This window comes from Bos grunniens, chromosome X (genome assembly GCF_055505025.1).
Source record: "Bos grunniens cultivar Pamir isolate PY7600 chromosome X, Bosgru_T2T1.0, whole genome shotgun sequence".
NCBI classification, from domain to species: domain Eukaryota; kingdom Metazoa; phylum Chordata; class Mammalia; order Artiodactyla; family Bovidae; genus Bos; species Bos grunniens.
This window is the reverse complement of record NC_141194.1, coordinates 137,808,932-137,834,832: the sequence shown is the minus strand read 5'-3', so window position 1 is coordinate 137,834,832 and position 25,901 is coordinate 137,808,932. Positions and strand designations below refer to the sequence as shown.

The 25,901-nt window shown below is 40.4% G+C and overlaps 1 protein-coding gene across 2 annotated transcripts in view; it reads right to left on the bottom strand.

The window, feature by feature from the left end:
• TENM1 (teneurin transmembrane protein 1) overlaps window positions 1–25,901 on the bottom strand; it is a 904,402-nt gene that overhangs the window by 85,848 nt on the left and 792,653 nt on the right. Inside the window, exons 24-25 of one of the 2 annotated variants that reach the window (XM_086388153.1) lie at window positions 23,782–23,802; window positions 18,029–18,261 (exon numbers count right to left, since the gene is read on the bottom strand). In XM_086388153.1, the coding sequence (XP_086244279.1) occupies window positions 18,029–18,261; window positions 23,782–23,802 (254 nt within the window). The remainder of the gene's footprint in view (window positions 1–18,028; window positions 18,262–23,781; window positions 23,803–25,901) is intronic. The other variant, XM_086388154.1, reaches the window with a different exon arrangement.

The following is a 25,901-nucleotide window of genomic DNA, read 5'->3' as shown; positions in this document are numbered from 1 at the left end:
GAAGTGGTAGACAATCATTCGTCAAAGGTAAAGCAGGATGATGAACACTCTGTGAATACAATTTTCAAACCTTTGAAATGAAGTTTAAAGAGGTACTCAGGAGGACCATCTGGTTAGACTCCACCAAAAATACATGATCAGAACATTAACAAACACAAATATGATAGGTGAGTAAAAGAAAAAAATGAAGCAAAGCAGTAGTCTGATGAGACAACTTTTGGACTTATTTCTTTTCCACGCTCTGGCCTACAAGTTTGACAATCTGTGTGCAGAAGAAGGTTACATTGAAAGGGAGTGAAAAAATTGGGATTTGTTGTTCAAAGGGGGCTGGTGACATCTCTGGCCTTATCTTGATTGAGACTGGGGTTTCCAAGGCCATTTCCGCACCTTTTTCCCTCCAAGTTCAATCACCCAGCCATGTTCAGGAGAGCTGTGAGAGGAGGAAGAATGAGTCTGGGGGTAGAAGCTAGGAGCTCCTGTTGTGAGACTCCCTCTGACTTTCAAACATTTATATAATCTCCCAGTCTTTGGGGTTTTGTTTTTGTCTAATGGTGAGGAGAAAAGCCAAGCTGCACACGTCAGTGGATTACTGTAAAGACCAAATAAAATAACATCAGAACAGAATAGTCTGTGAAATCTTTTTGAAAGGCTACCACAAGTGCTGTTAATATTTCTGTTTTTGTTAACTGTGAGTTTTCTGGCATCTTGTTTCAGTTTATCTGTTACATGATGACCTCCTTCAGCACTCAGATGGCAGGAACCCTCTGTGTAGTTCTCTCAGCGTCTCCTCCATGCTGGTGGTGACCATCAGTCTGTACAGGGTCCTGTGCTACTTTTCCAGTCAGACTGGTCTATTCTGAAATACATCTTTCACTTTCCCATCACCACATATTTGTCTGCACTATTCCTGTGCCTGGAAATACCCTTTTCTTCTCCTAGTATCCAGATCCTGTGTGCGTATGTGTGCTCAGTCCTGTCTGACGCTTTGCGACCCTATGGACTGTAGCCTACCAGGCTGTTCTGTCCATGGGATTTCCCAGGCAAGAATACTGGAGTGGATTGCCATTTCCTACTTCAGGGGATCTTCCCAAAAGGGTTTGAACCTGCGTCTCTTTGCATCTCCTGCATTGGCAGGAAGGTTCTTTACCACCTACCTGAACCACTGGGGAAGCCAGTGGCTCCCCTACTCATCTTTTAAGACACAGTGCCAAGTCTAGCCTCAATAATCATAATATGCAAGACTTGCAAACACCTTGATGGAGATACTTCCTTGTCAGTGATGTCAATTTCATTGGTCTTGTCTGATGGTGGAAATCTGAGCCTCTCAGAAGAGATGTTATTCCACCAATACAAGTGAGTATGAATGAGGATCACAACAGGTATATGCCATTAGGTTGCAAATCTTAAGTTTGGCCTGTAACTAAGAATGTGAAGCTTTTTCACCTACACTTAAGAATGCATTTTACATACTGAGATAGGGCCATTTTAACAAATCCATTTCAAGATCACCCCAACCTTTGTAGGAAGAGCTGAGTCATTCGTTTCCCACTTACGATGCCTCTTTGTTCTCCACAGCCCTACCCTTCCTTACTTCTTTGCCTTGTGCATTGATATCATTCATTTTTTACATTTTCCTAACCTATCAGGAAGAAGGTTAGAATCTGTTCCCAGTTTTTCTTTACCCATGTGTCCTGTCCTTTTTCAGATTCCTTTTCTTTCTTACACATCTTCTCCCTTCTGCTCATTTTCCTCTTCCCTCTTCTCCAAATCCCCCCCAGCTCTCCATTCTCTGAGCCACTCCAGTGCTTACAGTTTGCATCACACAACCTAAAGTTGATTACTGCCTCCTTGAGTGATTCCTCTCTTGTCTCCCCAACCAGATCATATTTCACTCACAGGCAGGGATCAAGCCTTTTTACTCCACTTATAATTTTCAAATTTCCCAATGCAGACCAGACTGTCTGCTGTTGAAAAGCTTAATAAAACAGTGAAGGTCAGTGAACATGGTTCTTTTCCTGATAAGATATACCAGGAGCATGACATGGGTCTGACAGAGTAGCTAAAATCAGTGGGAGTGTTATAAATAGTATAGTGGGTCACTGACACTAGTGTCTCATTGACACTAGTTAGGTGGTGCGTCTATGGGGTCGCACAGAGTCGGACACGACTGAAGTGACTTAGCAGCAGCAGCAGCAGCAGCAGCAGCAGCAAAGAATATGCCTACCAATGAAGGAGATGCAAGACAGCTGGCTCAATTCCTGGGTTGGGAATTATTCCATGGAGTATGAAATGGCAACCCACTGCCTGGAAAATTCCATGGGCAGAGGAGCCTGGTGGGCTGCAGTCCATGGAGTTGCAGAGAGTCAGACATGACTATGTAACTGAGCGTGTGCGCATGCACACACACACACACACACACACAAATGTGTTGAAAATATTAAGATGATGGCACCTCTGGACACCTGCTTGATGGCCAGATCTTTGTTGTAACAAGAGACAGTTCCCATATTTGATGAAAGCATTTAGCATAGTTCCTGTGTGTTTATAGAATAATAAATGACTAAGGTCTATATTAAAAAAGAGAATGATTTGAGCATTTAGGAAAAAAACAAATTCATAACAGTCAGTGAGTCTAATAAAGAAGGTAAAATAAAAGGAAACAGAGGCATTTACAAATACTTCCAGACAACATTTCGCAACTGCAAAGGTTCCTTAATGCCACTGTTCAAAATATAGCTAGCATTTCCTAGAACTAAGAAGATATCACTTTTGGGCCAACTCAGAAGGCAGTGGTTTTAGTAACATGTTAATTAAAAAAAATTCAAATAAATTATTTAAATAAAGTCATACTGTTAAAACTAGACCAGATATGTTTGGGAAATAAAATAGTGCCCAGTATTAGTAAACAACAACAACCTAACAAACAAAAAACAAAAGCGAACAACCCCACCCCCCGACAACATCAAGATTTTGAGGGTGCTAGATGTTGATCTCTGGTTTCTCAAAAATTTAAGCCTAACAGGCTAAAATAAGAAGATTTAGAAGTAGCCGTTATTCAGACCTCTCACCCCAGAAATGCTGCCAGTTTTCCCACTTTGGGAAAGGTGGGAGGCACTTTTGAGGTCCTAAGGTAGGGCTGGGACAATTGCCTGCCTACAGTTCTGGTTTGACTTTGTTCAAGAGTACACAGAAAAGATTATAGAAACCAAAGTAGGCAGTCTTGGTACAAGACATTCTGGTGGCTCTTTGACTTGGGGCGGGGGGAGAAGTAGGAGGAGCAGATCTATCAATCCACTACCATGGCTTTAATTCCCTTGGGTTAGAGATGCCTTCCAGAATGAGGAATGATTCCTGCCCACTAAGGGAAATTACTGCTGTGATCAGCTTTCTTTCCTGAGTAAACACTGGTAAAATGGGGCACCCACTCACCTTCCTTTCCCCAAAAACCTATTACACAGTCTAACAAGCCTTTTGAAAAACCAAATGGAATAGCTAGCAAACGAAACTGGAAGAAAAATAGAGCAAATAACACTGGGGCTTTCTGGCTAGGCTTTGATATTTGGGGCTTGAAGATAACCTCTCATTTGAATTATTAAGCCTTTGATTCCTCAGAGGGAAACTTTAAATGGGCCAGGACTCACTCCCAAGGAAACAGTGACTTTCTTTGGTCAACAATAAAGCTGACTCATTACATCAAAGGGTCTTTAATATTGAGGAAGTTCAATGTCAGCCATTTAGGGAACTCCACCTACAGACACACACTAGATGTGTTGGTGAGCTCTGTAGCTAATGAAAGATCCTCAAATGCAATCAGTTCAGAAAATAAGGAGTTAATACTGGCCACTGCAGGGGTCCCGAAAGACTCTACTTCAGGGCCAATGCTGGTACATATCCTGGTATGTTGGTTCCTGTGCCTTAGAGGTTGTTAAATATTTTGAACACTGTCTCTGTGAGTGAAAGCCTTATTTAAATCAATCAAACAAACACTTTTTAAAATGGAATTATCAGGTATAAATTTGAAAGTTGTTTTCTAAGCCCGACTTCTGACTTAACATTGTTTTAATTTATGAAAGATTTCAAATGGAAGACAACTCAGAAAATCATTACAAACTGCTGTGCACCTACCACCCCAATTTAAGAGCTGTTAATATTTGCTTCCTATATCTCTTAAAAAAAAAGAAAATGTTGTGAAAACAGGCAAAACCCATGTCTTTTATCTCTGTTCCCTTTTCCCTTCCCTCCCTGGAGGTAAGTACTAGTCTGCAGTTCGTGCGTGTCATTTCTTTGCATGTTTTTATACATTCTCTATATATGTATATGTCAAAAAATAATATATAGTGTTGTTTGTTTCTATGCTTCAAAAATTTATGTAGGAGATGGATGGTGGTGATGGCTGCACAACAACGTGAATCTACTTAATGCCTCAAAATTGTAACTTAAAAATGGTCAAAATGGGAGAATTCCCTGCTCCAGTGGCTAGGACTCCACGTTTTTACTCACTGGGCTGGTGTTCAATCCCTTGTTGGAGAACTAAGATCCTGAAAACCACACAGGGCTTCCCCCCCCAAAAATGGTAAATTTTAGTTTTGTATATTTTAACCACAAAAATATGCTAATGATATCACATCATATATATTCTTTTGCAATTTTCTCTTTCATTCATGCAACCTTATGTTTTGTGACTATTAATGCTTTTACATGGGCATCTAGTTAATTCATTTTTATTGCTATATATATTCCATCATTTGACTAAACCTGATTGATGGATTGTTAGGTTGTTCCCCCTTTTTATACTGTGAAAGTGAAAGTGTTAGTCACTCAGTGGTGTCTGATTCTTGCAACCCCACGGACTGTAGCCCACCAGGCTCCTCTGTCCATGGGATTTCCCAGGCAAGAATACTAGAGTGGGTAGCCATTCCCTTTCCAGGGGATCTTCCTGACCTAGGGATTGAACCTGTGTCTCCTGCATTGCAGGCAGATTCTTTACTGTCTGAGCCACCAGGAAAGGTTGTTCCCATTTTGTAGAGTGTACTGTCAGCCTAGTGTGTCTCCTTATGCACATGTGTACTTGTGATTTCCTATACACTTTTCTTCACCAAGCTCCCTTCAGCACCTCTCTCTAAATATTTTAAAAACATAGCTGCAAGTTCTCCCTTTAGTTGGACAGTGTACTTTGCAGGCAAAGAGAATTAAAGTAGGACTGTGTATATCCAGTCAATGAGGTTTGACAGAAAAGTTGTATACAGCAAAGCAATTTTGAAAACAAAATGTTTACTAGTAGTCTTGAAGACAATCCAGTTCTATTAGTTTTAAAAAAATTTCTTATCTTCCTTCTCATCATCGTACTTTATTTAGCACTTAATCTGTACCAGGTACTGGTTTAACCTATTTTGTGTCATTTTATCTGCTATAATCCTATAAGGAAGGTAGGAGCACTGTCTCTACTCCAACATGAGAAAGCAGTGGCTCAGAGAGGTTAGCAATAAATTTGAGCTCAGTCTTACCTGCCGGATCCCAAAGTCTCTGGTTTTAACTACTCTAAACACTTCTTAAGTTTTCCAGATTTCACAGGGCCCAAATGGGATATACAAAGAATATGATTTAAGGGTCATTGTAAGGCTTGCCCACTTGTCTTAAAAATACTTTTTCTACAGGAAGATTTCTAGAAGGACACAGAATTTAGAGACCTTAAGGACATATATTGCTAAATCTGACCAAATAAAATTAGAAAACTTCTACAAGACAAGAAATGACAAACTTGGAAAATATTTGCAACACGTAGGAGAGACAAAGGGATGTTTTTCTTAATTTACCAAAGAGAAAGATCAAAAGCTCAGTATTAAAATTGGCAGAGGATATGAAAGTGAATTTACTGAAAAAGAAATACAAATGGTCACAACAGATATGAAATGACATTCAGCCTCATTTATAATTAAAGAAATTATAATTTAAGCTACAAGCTACCATTTTCTACCAATCAGATGGGCATATATTAAAAGGTTTAGTAATACTTAGTGTGGCTGAGGGTATGGCAAAACGGGCATCTTTGCACACTACTGGTGTTCAATCTTTTGAGAGGGCAATTTGGTAATATCTACTACTGTTGAAAATTAATCTGGTGTAGATACTCACAAAAATGCCCCAAAACACATGAATGAGTTTGTTCAACGCAGTGCTATAGTGATAAAGGATTTAAAAAACCAACATGTCCACCAAGAAACAAATTACTTAATAAATGGTATGTCCATATATTGTAATATAATATGTAATATCTCTTAAAAACAGAGGTAGATGTATATGCTTCAAAAATACTTCAAAGAGCTTAAAAACTATAATCAAACAACAGAAGCAGGGTGAAAATTAATGCATATATGATTCCTTTTATGTAAGGGAAAAATACATATGAAGATCTCAAAGGAATCTCAAGAAACTATGAACACTTTAAAAAGAGGGACTCGGGTGTGTATGTTTGTGGTGAAGAAGCCTAGAATTTGCTGAACTTTTCTATAGAGTCTGGACTTTCAAATCACAGACATATATTACTTTTATATTTTTATGTTTCAATATGAATGGGGCTTATCTAGATGGCGAGATTATAGGCTGTTTTAATTTTGTATTCTTTATATTTCTCTTTCTTAAAAAATAATAAATATAATAATTTTTTTTTTTTTTTTTTTTTTACTATGGGACTGCCAGGATGGCCTTCAAAGTCTTCCACTGAGCCTTTTTCCTTGACTCATAGTACAGCCCCTCTGGTTAAGAGCAACCCAGTGACAACCATCAGCACTTTGAGACGCTTTGTGGAGAGCTGTCTCTTATGGAAGCAGAGACCTGAAATCTCAGGGACTAGGACAGTGTGTGTGTGTGTGTTTTAAAATAATATGTTTTGTCTTTTGTTGAATTACAAAATAATAAATTCTCAGGAAGTTCAAGAGAACAAAAATCAAATCATTCAATATTCCTTATGCAGCAATTCCCATTGCTAACATTTAGATTAACTTCCTCTCAATCTTTTTTTCTCTGCATGTATAAACCAACCCTTTACTGTTATAGATGCAGCAGTATACGGTACATCGTTTTGTACTGAGTAGTATTTTGTGGGTATTTTCCTTATACCTGAAGGTTTGGGGGCTATGGGAATGGCCTGTCCTGGCGCTGACAACAAGGGAAGTACATTTTTGGTAGGAATATTGAAAATAATAATGAAATTGATGACAGATCTGTGTTTACTATCACCATTCACTGGAAATTGTAAACAATGTCAGGATAAAACATTCCTCCCACGGAGTTGTCTGCCTTTAACAAACGCCACAGTATGCCTAACCCTGCTCTGACTAAGGGTAAGAGAGGGGAAAGCCTGGATTTCTGTCTTGGGAGGGGGCTCAGAGTTAGCCAAGGGAGTCCCTGAAAGAGGAAAAAGGAGAAGACATTTCAAACAGCCCCTCCTTTACAAGTTTCCTGCTTAGATTCAGTTCGCTTGAGAAACTGCTTGACTTAAAAAACAAAACAAAACAAAACAAAACAAAAAAAACTTAGCAGTTGTCTTTCTTATGTGCGTGTAACTGAAGTCATTCAGTTCAGTTCAGTTCAGTTCAGTCGCTCAGTCGTGTCTGACTCTTTGAGACCCCATGAATCGCAGCATGCCAGGCCTCCCTGTCCATCAGTACCTCCAAAATGCTGGTTGAAATGCCCTCTGTGGTGCCATCTGTAAATTTTGGTCTGAAGTGGCCAAAATGCAATTAATTGATCAATTATAAAATAAAAGTGGCTTTCCTGGCTCTATTTCCAGCTGTGTTTTAGCCCCTGATGATATTAAAGTAATGGATTTCCAAAGATATCTGGACTTTTGCATGTTGATTGAGTTTTACACTCTACACCTGCTAATTCATCCAGTATGGCTGGAGGATCAATGAAACTAAAGACATCTGATGACTCCTCTGTTGTGGAGTGAATATTCTTGGTCCCCTGGGAAGTCAATGCATGGCAGACTTCAGATTCCTTCAAGAATCAGCAAAGCATGCTAGACTTACCAGGAAATGACTCCCTCATTTCTTTGATTTTACAGTCAGCACCATGCATTTGGTAAACTTGAAATTACTGGGCTATCTTGTATTGATGGTGGAGCAATATGGGGCCATGATCAAAGCTTTAGCTCTAATATAGTTTCATGTTTTAGAACCTTAAAAACAAACATTTTGCATTGAAAGAAATTTCCTAATTAACTTCTGAAGAATTTGTACATTTAAACATCTTACCCTGCTGGAGAAGACTGATAAAGCAAACGTACTACCTTCTGTTGAAGAGAAATTGTATTTAGAAGGAACTTGCTATTCTCATAAAACTTTTAATAGGAAGAAGTGAATCAAATTCCTTAATTACCATTTTACGGTTGGTAAAAGGGCAAATTACATACCATCCATTTCTAAACTTCTAAATGTCTCTGGTGCTTTTAATTAAAGCTGCCATCTAGAAACTACTAAAGCAATTTTATGCAATTAGTTATTTATAGGTTACCATAATACACCACTCAAAATATGATTTAACTGATTTGCAGTCTGTTAGTGTGTGATCTCTGTCATTTTTGTTTGATGGGGGGGGTCTTTATATTAGCTAAGGTGATCCTTAAGTGGACAGATAAGAAAGATGTGACACTGAGGAGCTGTGATAAGGAAAGTTTGGGGGGCTAGTGATCTCAAGTAAAAAGAGGAAGAATCATAATTCCATATAGTCTGTCTTGCGATGTAGGGGTGGAAGCGTCACTGGAGACAATACCGCAGAGAAGTATATCATCATTATCCTCCCATCTCTCCCCACTTTGCTGCTGTTCTGCTAGATACCTAGCACTGCCCTTCCTCATGCCACCTGGAGTGGCTGCCACCTCGGCTGGTCCCCCTCTGGTGATCTCATCTATCCCAACCCACCCATCCTGTGCTCCATGTCCTCAATGCCCCCCTTACGTGTTTGAATGAGGGATTAATCTGTTGCTCTCCTAGGCAGTACCTGCACTCAACACTGAAGTTCACCTCTAAAGAAAACCATTATGGAATGAATTTAATGGTGAAAGTGTAGGCTGCTAAAGGGCATAATTTTGGTAACGAGGGTCGTGGGGGGGTTCCTCAAAATATAACATGTAGAAAGAACCAGCAATAGAAGTACTGCATCTCAAGGTCCGGAGGGATCAGCCAGTCATATCCCCAAATCCCACACCTTTCTACCCTAGAAATGATCAAGGCTCAGACTGACTTACAAGGATAATTTGAAACTTGCCTCCTTTCGAAGTAACTTATTCCGTATTTGGGTCATTATTATAAGCAGCCTTATTATTAGCAACAAAACAGCAAGCCTGATCAGAATGGCAGGTAATATTTAACATGTAGACACTACATGCTGGGCACTGTGCTTTACAACACACTTCACACAATGCAGGAGGCCCCAGTTCCATTCCTGGGTCGGGAAGATCCCCTGGAGGAGGGATAGGCTACCCACTCCAGTATTCTTGGGCTTCCCTGGAGGCTCAGATGGTAAAGAATCCGCCTGCAATGTGGGAGACCTGGGTTCAGTTCCTGGATTGGGAAGATCCCCTGGAGAAGGGAAAGGCTACCCACTCCAGTATTCGGGCCTGGAGGACTCTGTGGACTGTATGGCCCACATGGTCGAAAAGAGTCAGACATGACTGAGCGACTTTCACTTTCTTTCACATGCATTACCGAACACTCCCATGTCGGCATGATTACTCCTATTCTAACTTCATAGATGAGGAAGTTGAAGCTCAGGGAAGTCTGGTGACTTACCCAAGACCACACATTTAACGAGTGGTGGATCTGGGATCTGTGTGCAGTGATTTGACTCCAGAACCTGGGAACTTGTCTCTCATGGTATTTGTCCTCTAAAGTATTATCTGTTTGCTAGAATGTTATACATGAAAATGAAAATAAATGCAGAAGATAAGTCATTTAATAATGTCCTTGTAGCTTTATAAAACTTGAATGAACTTAATACAAGTTCCCTGTATTAATCATGGATGTGTCCCGGACCAACTAGCCAAGGCTAGATATAAGTGCCTTCCTTTTGTCTGACTTCTCTACCAACAGGTTATGATTTTAGGATTGTGATAGAAAAGCCAGAAAGGTTCTCAAGTTCCAGCTGCTGATGTAATATAAGCTCTAAATCTTTTGACCATTCATAAGCAGATGCATTAGACCCACTGTGCAAATAATCAATTAAGCTCTGGGACTTCCCTGGTGATGCAGTGGTGAAAACTCTGTGCTCCCAATTCAGGGGCCCTGGGTTAGATCTCTGGTCAGGGAACTAGACCCCACATGCCACAGTGAAGACCTAGCATGCCACAGCTAAGACCCATCGGAGCCAAAACATAAATAAACATCAATAAAAGTTAAACTCTCCTTCTGGTTGCATCATAGGTACTAAGTCATCAGGTGTAGCTACCGCAAACTGAGGGAACAATAACAGTTTAGGAAAGAAATACCCAGAAGTGGAAACAACACAGGATCACTGAGCAATAAAGAACAAATATTTTACCTGAATTTTAAGGCTTTGTCAAACTTTTTTTTTTCAAGATGCCTCTGATTCTAGGACAAGGATGTGGGAGGAAAGTTCTCACAGGAAATGCCTTGAAGCTGAGGCAGGAATTTGGTCATGTGTGGCAGAAAGCTGATCTTACCCAGAAAGCTGACTTTACTAGGTGGGGTGTCCAAACCATTCCTACACACCTCCAGGTCTGATTGTACTTTGTCATTTTTAGCAGAAGAGATTCACTTCTCTAGAACAGTGAGGCCTTCAGAATGGAGGACTGGTCAATTTTCTAGCCCTTCTATCTACAAACTTCCACATCCCTACACCGACACACTATCTTAGGGAGGTCTCTTCAATCTCCCCTCCGATTCCAGGCCTACTCCAGTTTCCTTCCAATCTGGTTTCATCATTTATTCTCTGCCTCTTGTATCTTACCATTGACCTGTAATCATTGCATGTATCTCATAGAAAAAGCTCCTGAGTGCCTTGTCCTCTCACTAGTTATCCCTCTATCTTTTGCACCCAAGCCTCTCTTCAAAAGAGTGATCTTCAGTAGTCATATTTACTTCCTCACCTCTCACTGGCTCATCAAATGCCTGAAATCTGGCTTCCACCTCTACCATCATTCAAATCACCAATGAGCTCCTCACTGCGGAATCCAATGGCTACAATTGTGTGACACCTGATATTGTTTTTCACCCCTTTTGGAAACAAACCATTTCCTTGGCTTCCTGGATACCAAGCTCTCTCTGTTCACTTCCTCTTCTTGTGAAGATTTCTTCTCTATTTCATGAGATTCTCTTCCATTGCCTACTGTATACCTATTGGTATTTCCAATGATTTTTTTTACCCCAGCTTTGCTCCAGCATATCTACCCTGTCACTAAAATAATCTGTCCAAAATGTATCCATCAAGAAAAATGGTACTGATGAACCTATTTGCAGGGCGGGAATAGAGACACGGACGTAGTGAATGGACCTGTGGATGTAGCAGGGGAAGGAGAGGGAGGAATGAATTGAGAGAGTAGCATTGACATATATACATTACCATGTGCAAAATACATAGCTAGGAGGAAGTTGCTGTATAACACAGGGAGCTCAGCCTGGTGTTCTGTGATGAGCTAGAGGGGTGGGATGAGGGGGAAGTGTGGGGGTGGGAGTTCAAGAGGGAGGGGACATATATATACTTATGCCTGATTCATGTTGATATATGGCAGAAACCAACACAGCATTGTAAAGCAATTATCCTCCAATTAAAAATAAGAAAAGTAGACAAATGCATCCACCAGATGATCAAGTCATTTCCCTGCTTCAAACCTTTTGCCTACAGGACAAAATGCAAACTTCTTTTTCTTGCCTTGCTCCTATCACCCTCAAATATGTTTACTTTAACAATTCTGAATTATTTATAGTTGCCCAAATATACCATTCATTTTACGCATGCTGCAGCTTGCCTGTAATTTTGATGAGGGTTGGCCTTAGTGTCAACACAAACAGTTATGTCACCATAATGGATCATGTACTAAAGGAATTTAGGAAAAGCCTCACTGCACCCCATTGCATAGTAGAAACAAAAGAACATTCTCAGGTGTTTGTGCACTATACTCTCTCCCTCATAGATACCAGTTGTATCAGCAAGATACTAGTGACATCACTGATGAGAGTTTTACCATCTTTCCACTAACCCCAAAATTAGCCCTTCAAAACAGCATATAAATAACAGGGGGCATCAGCAGAACTTTAGGATGCACCTTGGATATATCTGGGTAGGGACAAAAACAGATTATTTTTGTCTAGACTTTATCATACCCAGCTTTCTTAATTGCTAATAAAGTTAAAGGAACTCCTGCATGATTAGTGTCATGAATAACCCAAAAACACTTTTAGAAGCCATGAAGATTTAAGGGTCAACTCCCTTCTCGGGAACAGCTCTGGGGCTGTTTGCACGTGTGTAGATACTGCCTAATCCTTGTCGAGTTCTGAGGTCAATATGCTTAAAGATGCACATGAAAATGGAGATATACTCCTTGGTGAGGTCCAAGAAAACCATATTAAGTCATTGATTAATTTCATGCTGTCCAGTCACTCCTTCACCCTCTGTCTCTACTTTTTAAAAAATAAATGTATTCAGCTTGTCACAAATTTTATTTTATATCTCCACATAGTACCATTTCACATTTTGTTTAAGTACTTGGTCATCTATTACATGACTCATTAGTTTGAGTTCTCTGTAGAATTAAAGAAAGTTGCAGTAAAAATAATAAATGGAACCTAAGTTTCAACTACATCATCCATGCATGTTTTAAAAGCATCTTTCAAAGTCAATTCAAACTCATATACAATGCCAGGGATTAGCACACCATCAACCTCCTTGCTAAACTTTTTTCCTTGCCCCATCATATTGAAGTATTGATGAGTAAAATGGCAAATGTTTCTCTTTATTGGGATTCCAATCAAAGTGCAGAAAACTGGATTAGATAAAGACTTCTTCCTAGGAGAAGTACCCAGGGGTTATCTTACATAAAACTCCATCTATTAAGAAAAAGTTGGTGAAATTTCTAATTGCAGAATCTTCCAAAGAGATGTGACAAAGTTTCTTGGGGATTTATTTGAACAATTCTATTGACAGATGATGCAAATGCTAAAGAGTGCACTATGGGCATACTACTGGGTCAGTAAAATCTGAGAAATAGTTTTAATAGGAAAATGAAAGTAGACTAAAAGTCATTCATCTTCCAAATAAAAATATTTTGTTTTCATTGAATACATGTCATTACACTGAAAAGCATTTCCCACTCTTTCCTACCCTCCCAGAGAAACCAACCTCCCAGAGAGATCATGGATTTTAGTAGTGTGGTAAAGTGCAGGCATCAGCTCCCCCACCCACCATCCCATCCCTGTGCCTCATGGGTTTTGAACTCAGGCAGACCTGGTTTGAATTCCAGTGTTATCTGTAAAACGTCTGACCCTAGGTAAATTTCCAAAGAGTCGGACACAACTGAAACAACTTAACACACACAAATTTCTTAAGGTATCTGTGCCTCTATCCTCTCATCTATACAGTGGGAATAATACTATTCACCTTGTGAGTTGCAAACATCAGAGATACCATGCGTAAAATATCTAACAGTGTACAGCACACAGCAGACACTCAGTAAGTTATACTTATGGTTATTTTAATACATTAGAGCTGGGAAGGAGAGCATCCTAAGCCCTTCAGTTTATACAACTGAACAATCTCAGGACTCAGTATGTGTATGCCTAGCCCAGTGTAACAAAACTAGTCAGTGGCATCATTAAGTCAATTTCAGGGTTCAGGGAGGTACAGTGACTTACACAGGGTCATACCAAGAATCATTACATGGAGGGGACGTGAAAATCTAGGCTTCCTAATCCTGTGTTCATCACAGTTTGCCTTCATTTCTCAAAACAACAACAAAAAGCCCCCCAACTCTAAAAAAACAACAACACACACACAAAAACCGAAAACCATGGCTTCTGACCTTTCGCCTTTTGCTGACTGGTTTTAATCCCATTGGATGATCTATTCCAACGTTAGGACAAATGATCTCAAAAGAAAATGTTATTTCATCCTATATTTAGAATAGATTCAGCAAATAAATTAGCTGTCTTGCAGATTAACATTTATTTGACTTACCTTGCATAATTAAGGACATGTTGGAGAGCCTGCCTGTAATTGCAATATGTTGCTTGTTAAAGTCTTAGAGGGAGCTCTCTTTCCTAACCTAGAAATGGTACTCCCTAGATGTACATTTCCATTTTCTACTGATCTACAGCTTTTCTTTATTAGCTTCTAGGTGGAGAGAAAAATCAAACCTCTCCTTAAAGAAATCCATTAAACATTTGCTGTCTTCTAAGGGGGAAGGACGAAGGAGCTGATGTGCATGGTAGCTGTAAAGCCAAAAAAAAAAAAAACCAAACAAACAAATTGGGCTTTTTTGAGAGAGAAAGGACCTGCAGGAGAACCTCAAAGACATAATTAGCAATTAGCAATACTCTCCTCTCAGTTTGCACATGGTGCCTTAACGACTTCTTGCATGATTTTTCCTTCTATGGAAGTCTATGAAATTGCCCTGCAGCATTCCATATAATGAGACTCTCACTTCTGACTCACTGCCAAGGGTAAGTGCTGTCTAGATTCAGCGTGGAGATAGGTGCCCTAACTAGGCACTGAAGTGTTCTGACCAGCATTTTCAGAGCCACTGACGCCTGGACATAGGTTTTGTCATCAAAGTGATTTTGAAGATCACTAACAGGGTCCTCATCCACTGTGAACATGATGGAAGGAGATGTGATGGACACTTAATGTGAGCCACTTGTACCCCTCCTTTAAGCATCCTCCTTCACTCACTGGATTAGAGCAGATGTTGCCAACAGCAGCTTCAGTACATTATGTGAAAGCTGTGTTGGATGGATTAGACATTCAGATGTCTGAAACCTGGGCCAGCTGTTCTTAGGGCCCCTTACTGCTTTGGGATGAATAAAGTGTACCACATTATTGTAAAGGCCACGCTTGGATAGAAGGTTGAGTAAATCAAGCCAAAGAAAAATGTGCTACTAGCTATGACCAGAAGAAAAACTTAAATATTAACTTTAATAGACACATACATTTTGGCACTCTCATTACTGATGCTTCCAGAGTTCATGTAAATCCTGCTCATCAGGACTCTATTATTGCTGCTTTTTGAGCAAAAAGAAAAAAAAAGCTGCAGGAACCAATTATTTGCTTTATTTGGAAAAGCTGATATTCATTCTCTATGTGGCAGGTTGAATGTGGTAGGTGAGATGAGTGGTTTTCATACTAGCAGCCACTCAGGAGGATGTCAATTTCAGGCACAATACAAGGTTGATTCCTCCCTATTTCTTATGCAGAAATCCTTAAAATACCTGCAAGAGTTTTAAACCTGTGCATAAGGTGGAACTCCAACCTGATGTCTTTCCTTGAAAGATGAGCTAATTATAGTTGCACCTGAGTTAAGCATTCACTCATCAAACGTTTATTGCAGACCTACTATATGTAAGAAACAAGCACAGGCACAAGAGAAAAGAAACATTCCCAAACACTTTACCATGATACTTATGGGTGGGGGCGCTTATGTTCCCTTAGGGAGAAAACATCATTTCCTTTCAGTGCTACTGAAATTCCTTTTAGGAGTACTTGGGTATGGATAAGACTTACCTAATTTATCAATTACACAAGAAACCTGTGTAGTAGATTTCATACTGTGCAAGATTTTGCTGGGGAGGTGGGGAAGAGTCAAAAGAAATATAGTTTCTCATCTCAAGCCTCCCATTCATGAAAGAATTGGAAAGCAAAAGAAGGCAAAATATAACTAGGTGCTAATTGGGTAGTGTAGACACTGTTAAAGAAATTCAGATTTAATGGGTTGGTTAGCCAGAGGGGCTTTAAGAAAGACACAGGCCTTGAATATGGCCTTGAAGAAAGGGAAGCCTTTAAACTCTGATTGGAGTTGAAATTTAATCCCCATATGGCAAATGTCAAATAGCTAAAGAGTAACCTCTTAATATTTGAAACAGTAACTGACCATCTAATGAATTAAACACATTGACCTCACTATATTTTTTGGCATGGAAAGGTGTTCATAATACATTAAGTACGAAAAGCAGATTATAGAACAGCATTCTATGATTCTATTATTAGAGAATAAAATATATGATATGCACAGAAAAAAAGTCTAGAAGGATAAAAATGTTGACAGTGGTTTTGTAGATGTGGTAGGATTATGGGTAACTTTAGTTAAAAACATTTTTTTGTGTTCTCTATTTTCTGATTTTTCTGCAACAATTGTATATTATTTGTGTAATAGTTAAAAAAAAAAACCATGTTGGGTTCTTAAAACTCACTACAATGAATACTTCATAAAAGTTTCTTGGAGAAGGAAGAGAGAATGATTAAATAATGAAGGAGATAGGGTGGATTATATATGGCGACAGAGTTAACAGCTGACTATCCTTCAGCTTAGTAGCCTAAGATGGGAATATGATCCAAGTCTATAAAATCATGAAGCTGACTAGGAGAACATAGATTTATTTAAAAATTTCAGGCAACAGAATCGAGGGTTGACCCTTGAATATTGGGAAGTTAAATTTAGGACAAATAAAATTAAGTCTGAGCTCTCACAGAAGGCAAAAGAAAAAAAAGGAATTTGTTATACTAGGATACTAGGGGTGGGGCTTCCCAGGGGTGGGGCTTCCCAGGTGATGCTGGTGGTAAAGAATCTGCCTACTAATGCAGGAGATATAAGAGACGTGGATTCGATCCCTGGATTGGGAAGATCCTGGAGGAGGGCATGGCAACTCACTCCAGTAGTCTTGCCTGGAGAATCCCATGGACAGAGGGGCCTGGCAGGCTACAGTCCATAGGGTGGCAAAGAGTTGGACACGACTGAAACAACTTAGCCTGCACACATGCATACTATGGGTGATATAAATTTAAAATGTAAGTATATAGCTTCAAGGATGATTTCCCCAGTGGCTCAGGTGGTAAAGAATCTGCCTGCAATGTGGCAGACCTGGGCTCAGCTGCTGGGTTGGGAAGATCCCCTGGAGAAGGGAATGGCAACCCACTCCAGTATTCTTGCCTGGATAATCCATGAACAGAGGAATTAAGACACGACTGAGTGACTAACCCTTTCACTTTCACTTCAACAATGATTTAGATAAGTTAATGGAAGAAAGGTTCATTAAAGGTTGGTGATTGTTAAGCAAAAGGCAGGAATGTCTCAAGTCTATGAGATACTCAATATATTTGAAAGTGGCAGAATGTGGCACAGATTTGACCCCTAACCAGTGCAGGCCACAGTGCTAAAGCCATCCTCCTGGGGGCCCTTTGCTGGGCCAGGAGTTAACCCTTTAGTTGTTGGACTGTTGGGAGATTCCAAGAAGGAGATCATGGGCTGGGGTGTCCAGGAGGCAGAGGGTCCTGGGCAATAATTATTTATCAACCAGAAAAGAGGCATTCCAATATGTTCCTAATAGTTATGACTATCCCAATGCATATCGGCTAAAAATTAGTCCTGGGTGTGCCTATCTTCCGGAGAAGGCAACGGCACCCCACTCCAGTACTCTTGCCTGGAAAATCCCATGGACGGAGGAGCCTGGTAGGCTGCAGTCCATGGGGTCGCTAAGAGCTGGACACAACTGAGCGACTTCACTTTCACTTTTCACTTTCATGCATTGGAGAAGGAAACGACAACCCACTCCAGTATTCTTGCCTGGAGAATCCCAGGGACGGGGGAGCCTGGTGGGCTGCTGTCTATGGGGTCGCACAGAGTCGGACACGACTGAAGCAACTTAGCAGCAGCAGCAGCAGTGCCTATCTTCCCATACAGACTTCAGAGATGATGTCTGTCAGAGGTACAGTATATTGGGATGGATGGAACACACTGGGACAACAGTCTTAGGGATCTGTGAAGTCAAACGAAACCTTTAGATGACCAAAGAATTTTTCTTACCTCGTGGGCTATTCAGGGAAGCTTCTGAGGCTCTTCCGCCATCTCCACAGTGGCTCTGGTCAAAGGGCAGGCACTGATCACCAGTCCCTGCCACCACTTCAAAATTCTTGGACAAATCTTTTGTTTCCACAAGAGATTTCAGCTTGTAGACTTTTCGGGTATTGGTGTCTGATAGATAAAGTGATTCAGACATTGGGTCCATAGCCAGATAGTATTTGTGAGCAGGGCTTGTGCTAAGAGAAGAGAAAAAGAAAGTTATTTAAAGTAATTTGTTCAGCCTACACTCCCTGGGCTCTGCCTTTTGTCACAAGTGGAAAACTCTCTTCAGAGGTGAAAGTATTAATGTATCTTCCTTCTTATGTACTGAGGAGATGGACACCTCTTTGTTTTTCTAGTAATGGGTCTGGGATTAAAAAAAATTCAGTGTGTACTGCTAACCTGTAATGATCTGATATCCCAGTACCATCTGTTTGAGGGTAGAGAAAGATGCAGAGGAGAGAAAATCCCAGGAGATCTGTTTTCTCATACATACCTTTTCTACTCCCCCCACCGAGTTCTCCAATTACCTACTAGATTACTGCCTGGATATCTCAGGCACCCCAAACAGAAACTCCTCAGTCACCTCAAAATCCAAAACCGAAGTTAGTTATTCTCTTCCTGAATTCCCCATCCTTCACAAACCTACTTCTTGTCTTCTGGGCTTCCTACCTCACTCGGGGTCCCTACTGTCCTCCTGGGGTCCTGTTGGAAACTGAAAGGCATCCATAAACTGTGACGAGCGTGGCTTAGGTCGAGCTGTGCTGCAGATACATTGTGCCAAACTTCTCCTTTCCAAGCTTCCTTGTTTTTCACTTTTTTGTTTGTTTTTTAGCTGACTACCATATTTCTTGAATCCACATTTTCTTCTTTCAGGACATAATACAAGTGATTACATTTGACCTTTCTTTTGGTTGTAATCACAATCATCCATACCTCCTAAAGGTGACAAGTTCCCTTGACTGGATTTTGGTATTCCTGAAATTCTTCAATTATATATTTACACGGGACCTTGTATTATTTTTATCTGCATATGTGGCTGAGCTCATTCACTAGTTTTGATCTTCCTAATTTCATTTTTCCTATCACTGCAGGAGTTTTGGTTTGGGGGACATTTTGCTTGAACTTAAGGGTCATGTACTGCTGACATCATCTAAGCTCTAAACCTTGAGGTCTAACCCTTACTCTCCCCCTTTCTCTCCACATGTAATTGTGCCTGCAAATGAACTTTCAGAACTTTTCTTCTATCCCTCCTGCCATTACATTAGTTTTAACCTTCATCATCTCTGGCCTGCAATATTTTCCACAGCCCTGCCCATAGGAGGTGTTTTTGAAACCTTAAATCCGTTTTTCCCCATCTTGCCTCCAGAGTTAATCTGATCATTTGCTTCCCATCTTTAAAAACTCTACAGACTTTTAAATATTCCTTGGTATGGGGCACATTCCTTTCTTTACTAAGTAATTAATTCTTGTATGCCTTTTAAGGTTTTATACAGGCATTATCTTCTGAAGAAAGCTTTCCCTAAATCTCTAGGCTCAGTTATTTGCCTATGCTTACCTCTATTCTGGGTGATCACACGTCATATTAACTTAAAAAAAAATGTATTTGTATCCCCTAATAAACCATGAGAGGTTGGACAAGAGCTACCCTGTCTCATTTCTAGTGTGCTCACTGCACAGCACTCCGCCTCACACCTGGTAGCCTAAATCGGAAACCGGCAGCCATTCTTTACTAGTCCTTCTTTCCGCCATTCCCCATATCCAGTAAAACAACATTAAAGAAAAAAAATTCTACCTCCTAAACTCGTCTCCAATCTGCCCACTTGTCTTTATCTCCACTGTCCGCAGTCCAGGGTTCTGCCATCTCTCACCTGCATTCCTTCCTTGGTACTATTTCTATGTTTGTATTTGTTCGTGGAGTCATTAAAAAATATTTACTAAGTGCAAACAATGTGCCAAGGAACTGTGCTATGGTCGGGAGACCTACTTGTGTGCACAGCAAAGCCCTTTTCTTCATGAAACTCACAGTCTCGTGGGGGAGTCAGATCAGTAAATAGGCTATGACTTGTAAATAGGAGTGTCACAACGGAAGTAGAAAGGAGAGAAATGAGCAGACAGGAGGAACACATTACCTAGCAGCACCCATGACATGGTATTAGCATTATTTTTTAAAATTATTAACTGAAGTTCATATTTTATTCAGATTTACTTAGTTTTTACTTAATATCCCTTTTCTGTTTCAGGATTCCATCTAGGATACCAAATTATATTTAGCCTTCCAGTCTCCTTAGGCTCCACAGGGCTGTGACAGTTTCTCAGAGTTTGCTGGGTTTTGATGACCTTAACAGTTTTAAGGAGTACTGGTCAGGTATTTTGTAGGATGCTCCTATTGGAATGTGTCTGATTTTTTTTTTCTCACAGTTAGGGAAGGAAGACCACAGGGGTAAAGTGCCATTCTCATCAAATCAAATCAAGGGTACATAATATCAACATGGCTTATCACTGTTAATGTTGACCTCAATCACCTGACTGAGGTAGTGTTTGTTGGGTTTGTCCTCTGTAAGTTAACTCTTTCTGTCTTATTTTCCACACTGTATTCTTTGGAGGAAGTTACTCTGCCAAGACAACACTTAAAGAGTAGGGAGTGTACCTCCTTGAGGGTCGAGTATCTATATAAATTATTTGGAGTTCTTCTGCATGACAACTTTATGTTTTCTTCTCCATTTATTTATGAACTCAACCATTTTTTTCATATCAATATGGACTCATGGATATTTGCTTTATATTTTGCATTAAATCCAATACTACTTTATTTTGTTGCTCAAATTGTCGCAGCTTTACCCCCTGGGAGCTCTTTCTGTTGGCTCGTGTGCCCCTCATCCACCGCCATCAGTGCGGGTGTGCTTTGTTTGTTTTTTGAGCACGTCCTTCCTTTCTGGAACTACACGATGCTCCAGGCTCATCTTGTATGATACCTGCCCTGACACCAGAATGAATCATTTTTCCAAGTATCCCTAGTCCTTTTATTGAAAAATGGTATTAGAGAGTAAGATCTGAATCCTGGGTGTAAGCACTATTTTTTCCCCTCCACACCTCGTTGTCTCCAACTACTCTGTGAACTCTTTGCAGGCAGGAACCTTACCTTTCTACCTCAGTGCCAACAGAGGGTCTGACAGGGCTGATGCTCAGTAAGCGCTGAACTAAACTGTAGGACATGAATCTAACTAAGACATAGAGGAGTTCAGGCCTTGGCTACTTAGCCAAGCAAAATGGACGGGAGAGGGTCATTAGACTAATTAAGATGCTCTTAAAGACTGGCATTAAACTGTAAATAAAACCCAGAGCTGTTAAGAGTAAAAAAAAAAAAAAAAAAAGACTGGCATGTTCCTGATTGTATTTGTAATTGCCATTTGCCCTCTAAGCATATTTATGTTAATGATAGTAAGGCTGGCAAATACTGACTTGAGATCCAGTTTATAGTTTTAATTGGAAAAAAATCAAATCCAATTGGAATACTTGATTTTTTTCTACTTACCTTCATCAAATAAGAGAGTCCGGTAGATTCCAGGGACATCCTCAACCCTGGAATTACCATGCCAGCTGCTGTAAATAAACCGTGAAGGGCCCGACAGATTCCAGTATTGCTTTGGCAGTCATACGAGACAAAGCATCTCTGTAGCAAAGACTGCTTAAATATGGGTTTGAGTAAAAGTTTTCACATATTTAGTTGTACTTTTTGCCTTCAGAATAAAAATTTTCCAGTGCCCTTAGATCTTTCTAGAATAAAGAAGGGGTCACACCCCTCCTCAAAACAACCTTCAATACTTTGGTAGCCAGCTTGTGGAAGTTTCAACTGAACCAGATTAATCATGTTTTGTTTAGGGAAAGTCCATAGGCTATTTTTCCAAGAGAAATGTTATTTGTACAAAAACACTTTGGAATGCATTACATTCATTTATTATTGAATATCCTCAAAGTGCCTGTGAGGGAACTTGGAATTATCATTCTTCTCAAATCTCAACTGAGGAAACCCAGGCACATAGAAAGCTCACCCAGGGTCACTAACAAGTCTGTGCTTGGACCAATATTAGATTAGATTGTATGTAACTGAGTGTGCAAAATAAATACCTTCAGAATACTCTTGTTCTGAAAGTGACAAAAAAAAATTCAGTGTTACAATCTTCTTCTAACTATGTTGCTTTGCGAGGCTGTTCTCAAACTCTGTGCACTGGCCTTTAGAAAATGGAATAGCCCAAATGCACCAAATTCAAATTTGATTGCTATTTTCTTGACAGCCAACAGTCAGGAAGGTCTCCTATACTGAGAAGCAATTTCTTGCCATTTCATGCCATTTCCCAAGTGCACTTCAGCTCTTTTGAGATTGGTTTCTTTCTACTTTGTGAAAACATGCCAAACCTGAGTAAGAAAAACCACTGGAATACATTCCAATTTGTTCTAATCCCTTGTGTCTAAACACATATTGCGATTTGAGATATGTGAAGATTATAACTTTAGTGGTATTGTCATCTTCTGGTTAGTTTTCCATGCAAGCAATGCCTGCATGGAGACTTAGCAAAGATCACTTAGCAAATATCACTTCACTCATGCCAGTTAAAACCACATAGATTGTGAAATGGGCAATTAATGCTCATAATTAATACAGTGCAACATTTTACCAGCAAGCAATTTGATAACCAACTTAATTTGCTTAAGGAGTCAGTCATGCCAAAGTAGCAAGGCTGATCTTGTGCACTGATATTTGGGAAGTGCCTCTCCCAAATGGACTCCAAATGACAAACCCCATCACTGCCATTTTGATGACAATTGGCATTCGAAAGTGAACAAATTCAATTTTCTCCTTTGCAATTTCAGGTAACTTAGAACAGTTTTGACAAGTGTAATGTGTTAACAAGTTGAATAGACATACTTATGACTAATTTCAGAGTTATATGCCATTGTCAGTAAATGGTCAGTTTAAAGTTTATTATCTTTTTTTTGATGGGGTAAAACAGAAACCATGAGGTTGCATAAGGGGAACATGGAGAAATCTTATTCAAGAAGGTCATCATGGGCATTCTCTTAATACACTTGTCAACTAAATTCCTGGAAGTAGGAAGACTGCTGCGCCGTCTCTTTCTCTACTTGCAACTTGAAAGTGAAAGTGAGGTGAAAGTGTTAGTCGCTCAGTCGTGTCTGACTCTTTGTGATTCCATGGACTGTAGCCTGCAGGACTCCTCTATCCATGGGACTCCCAGGCAATAATACTGGAGTACTTTGCCATGCCCTCCTCCAGGGGGTCTTCCTGATCTGGGGATCAAACCCCCATCTCTTGTCTCCTACATTGGCAAGAGGATTCTTTACCATCTGAGCCACCAGGGGAGTCCACAAAATCAAATCTATTTGAACTTACAGACTCACTTGTGATATCACCTAAGAAAACACCATGAGGCTGGAGGCTTTGCTTTCCCGGGAAGTACTGAACTGCCAACTTTCTCTTATCATGTTTTCTTTTTGGTACATTCTGATCCTCCAGCAAATTCCACTTAGTGGAGCTCTCCTTTTGGAAAACACTTACCTGAGTTATAACTCCTAAGTTAACATTTACATTATTCCTTTAAACTTATTTAAGAAGTAAAGTTTCCCTATTAGCATATTATTAGGAGGTGATGTCTTAGGCAGGAAGGGGCATTAGGCACCCACCCATGTGATTTGCTTACCTATGTCTGGTATCTCTGTTTCTAGGGTGCACAAGGTATCCACGAATAGCAAGTAAAAGCAAACAGAGAGTCATCAGTATCATCCAACAAGCCAAACTGAACCAGACACACCTCTTCCTAACTCAGCTTGTGGTCAGTAGAGGGACTCCATAGGGATCACTCAGTCAGATGGGTAAGCCAAAGTGGACCCAATCCCTCCTGGCTGCTTATCCTGAGATGGCGCCAAGATGACTGAACATCCAGCTTGGTGCCTGGGCTAAAGCTCTAAGGTAGTTTTTTTCAAAAAGTTCTCTCTGGACTGTTTTCATTGGAAGCAGCTGAGCTCTTGCCACATGTGCAGTTTCCTGGGGGCTCTCCCCAGTCATGCCAAATCAGAATCTGGAAGTGGGAGTGGGGCCCAACAATTCCATTTTTAACAAACTCAGCTGGTGATTCTGAGGCAGAATAAGGCTTAAGAACCCCTGGGCTAAGTTTTGAAGAAGTACCCACTGCAAAGGGTCTGATCATGCAAGTCTCTAACTTGAAAGCCACTTTATCAAAATGCAAACTCTTTCATTATCCAGTCTATGTACAAGAGACATCCCCAACCCAAGCTTAAGCCACTTATATGATTGTAGAGGTGAGATAGGGACATCACTTGTACACATTAGCACAAGTATTTAGCAATATTAAACAATTTAACAAATTGAAAGTATAAAACTTTTTTCTTCAACCATGATAGAATGTACCTGGCATCAAAACTGCTGCATCAAGAAAGTTTCAATAAAACATTGTTTACATCAAACTATGAGAGCCTTGTATTGGCCAGCTACTCATGCTCTGAGGGAGCAACCCGGGTGGGTAAAACAGAACTGTCATGTCAGAAACAGCAGAACGCTTCGGGGGTCCCTGATCTGTAAGCAGCTTGGCACAGGGCACTGCCTAGGGTATCTTACTCTGGGATGGGGTATGGGTCTTCTCGCCCAGGGAGCACAGTCTGTGTATAGGCCTGACCTTGGGTCCAATCTGCCCAGAATTAAAAGGTTATAATCATCTGTGAAATATAGTCATTGCAGTTTTAAAATGCTTTTAAACCTGGCCCTTAGGTCATTTTGAAAATCATGAAGATAACAAATCTTTTTATCTAAACTAGAAAATGTTCTTATTAGTTGGAACATCAGGAAAGAAGAAAAGATACAAAATGATTTCCTTTGAAGCCATCTGCAACTACTTAACTCTTGTTGAAGAAAATCCTTTTGGGATTTGACTAGGTGGGCTACAGTGACAATCCACTGACTTTTCCATTTTATGTGTTAGTCACTCCAGCCGTGTCCGACTCTTTGTGACCCCATGGACTGTAGCCCACTAGGCTCCTCTGTCCATGGAATTCTCCAGGCAAGAATACTGGAGTGAGTTGCCATGCCCTCCTCCAGGGGATCTTCCCAACCCAGGAATTGAACCTGGCTCTCCTGCACTGTAGGCAGACTTTTTACCAACTGACCCATCAGGGAAGCCCCTTCTATTTCATGGGGCCACCTCTAAAGCCTGGGTATCCCCAGGGTTGACACAAAAGATCAAAAGGTAAGGGTGAGGTGATGTGATTAGAAATCTGGCCTCAGGCGTTTGAACCTCTTTCAGTTTCTTTGTCTCCAGACACTTGCTTATTTTTGTGGCCTCTGAACCATAGGGTGAAAGTGCTTAAGGCTGGCTCTAATCACCGTTACATGGTTGATCTTCTTGAAGGAAGTTGAGTTGTGAACATTAAAGCATGGTTTCATCTGCCACAGACTCTCACGGTACAGAACCATGTGTGTGGCTCCAAAAGGTTTTGAAATTCTTAGGTGATGGCAAGGAGTGGGGAGAGGGGGTGGTTTGATTTTCTTGTGGCCACTTCTGATTGTGCCAATAATGTCACCGTGAATTTGGGAAGATGTCCCATATTATGCAGAGCAGCTTCTCTCATTAACATCTCAGAGGGAGGAAGAGAAAATGACGGAATTTATTTCCAGTGTGTGACCTTGTTCTGTCTCAGAATTACTTTTAGTTAAAGATTCAGGATTGAGCCACCACCAAAGTCGGTTTGCTGTCTAGCTGGCAATGGACTGCACGCTGAGGTGTCAGTGTGTGAGTGCCTCACAGGC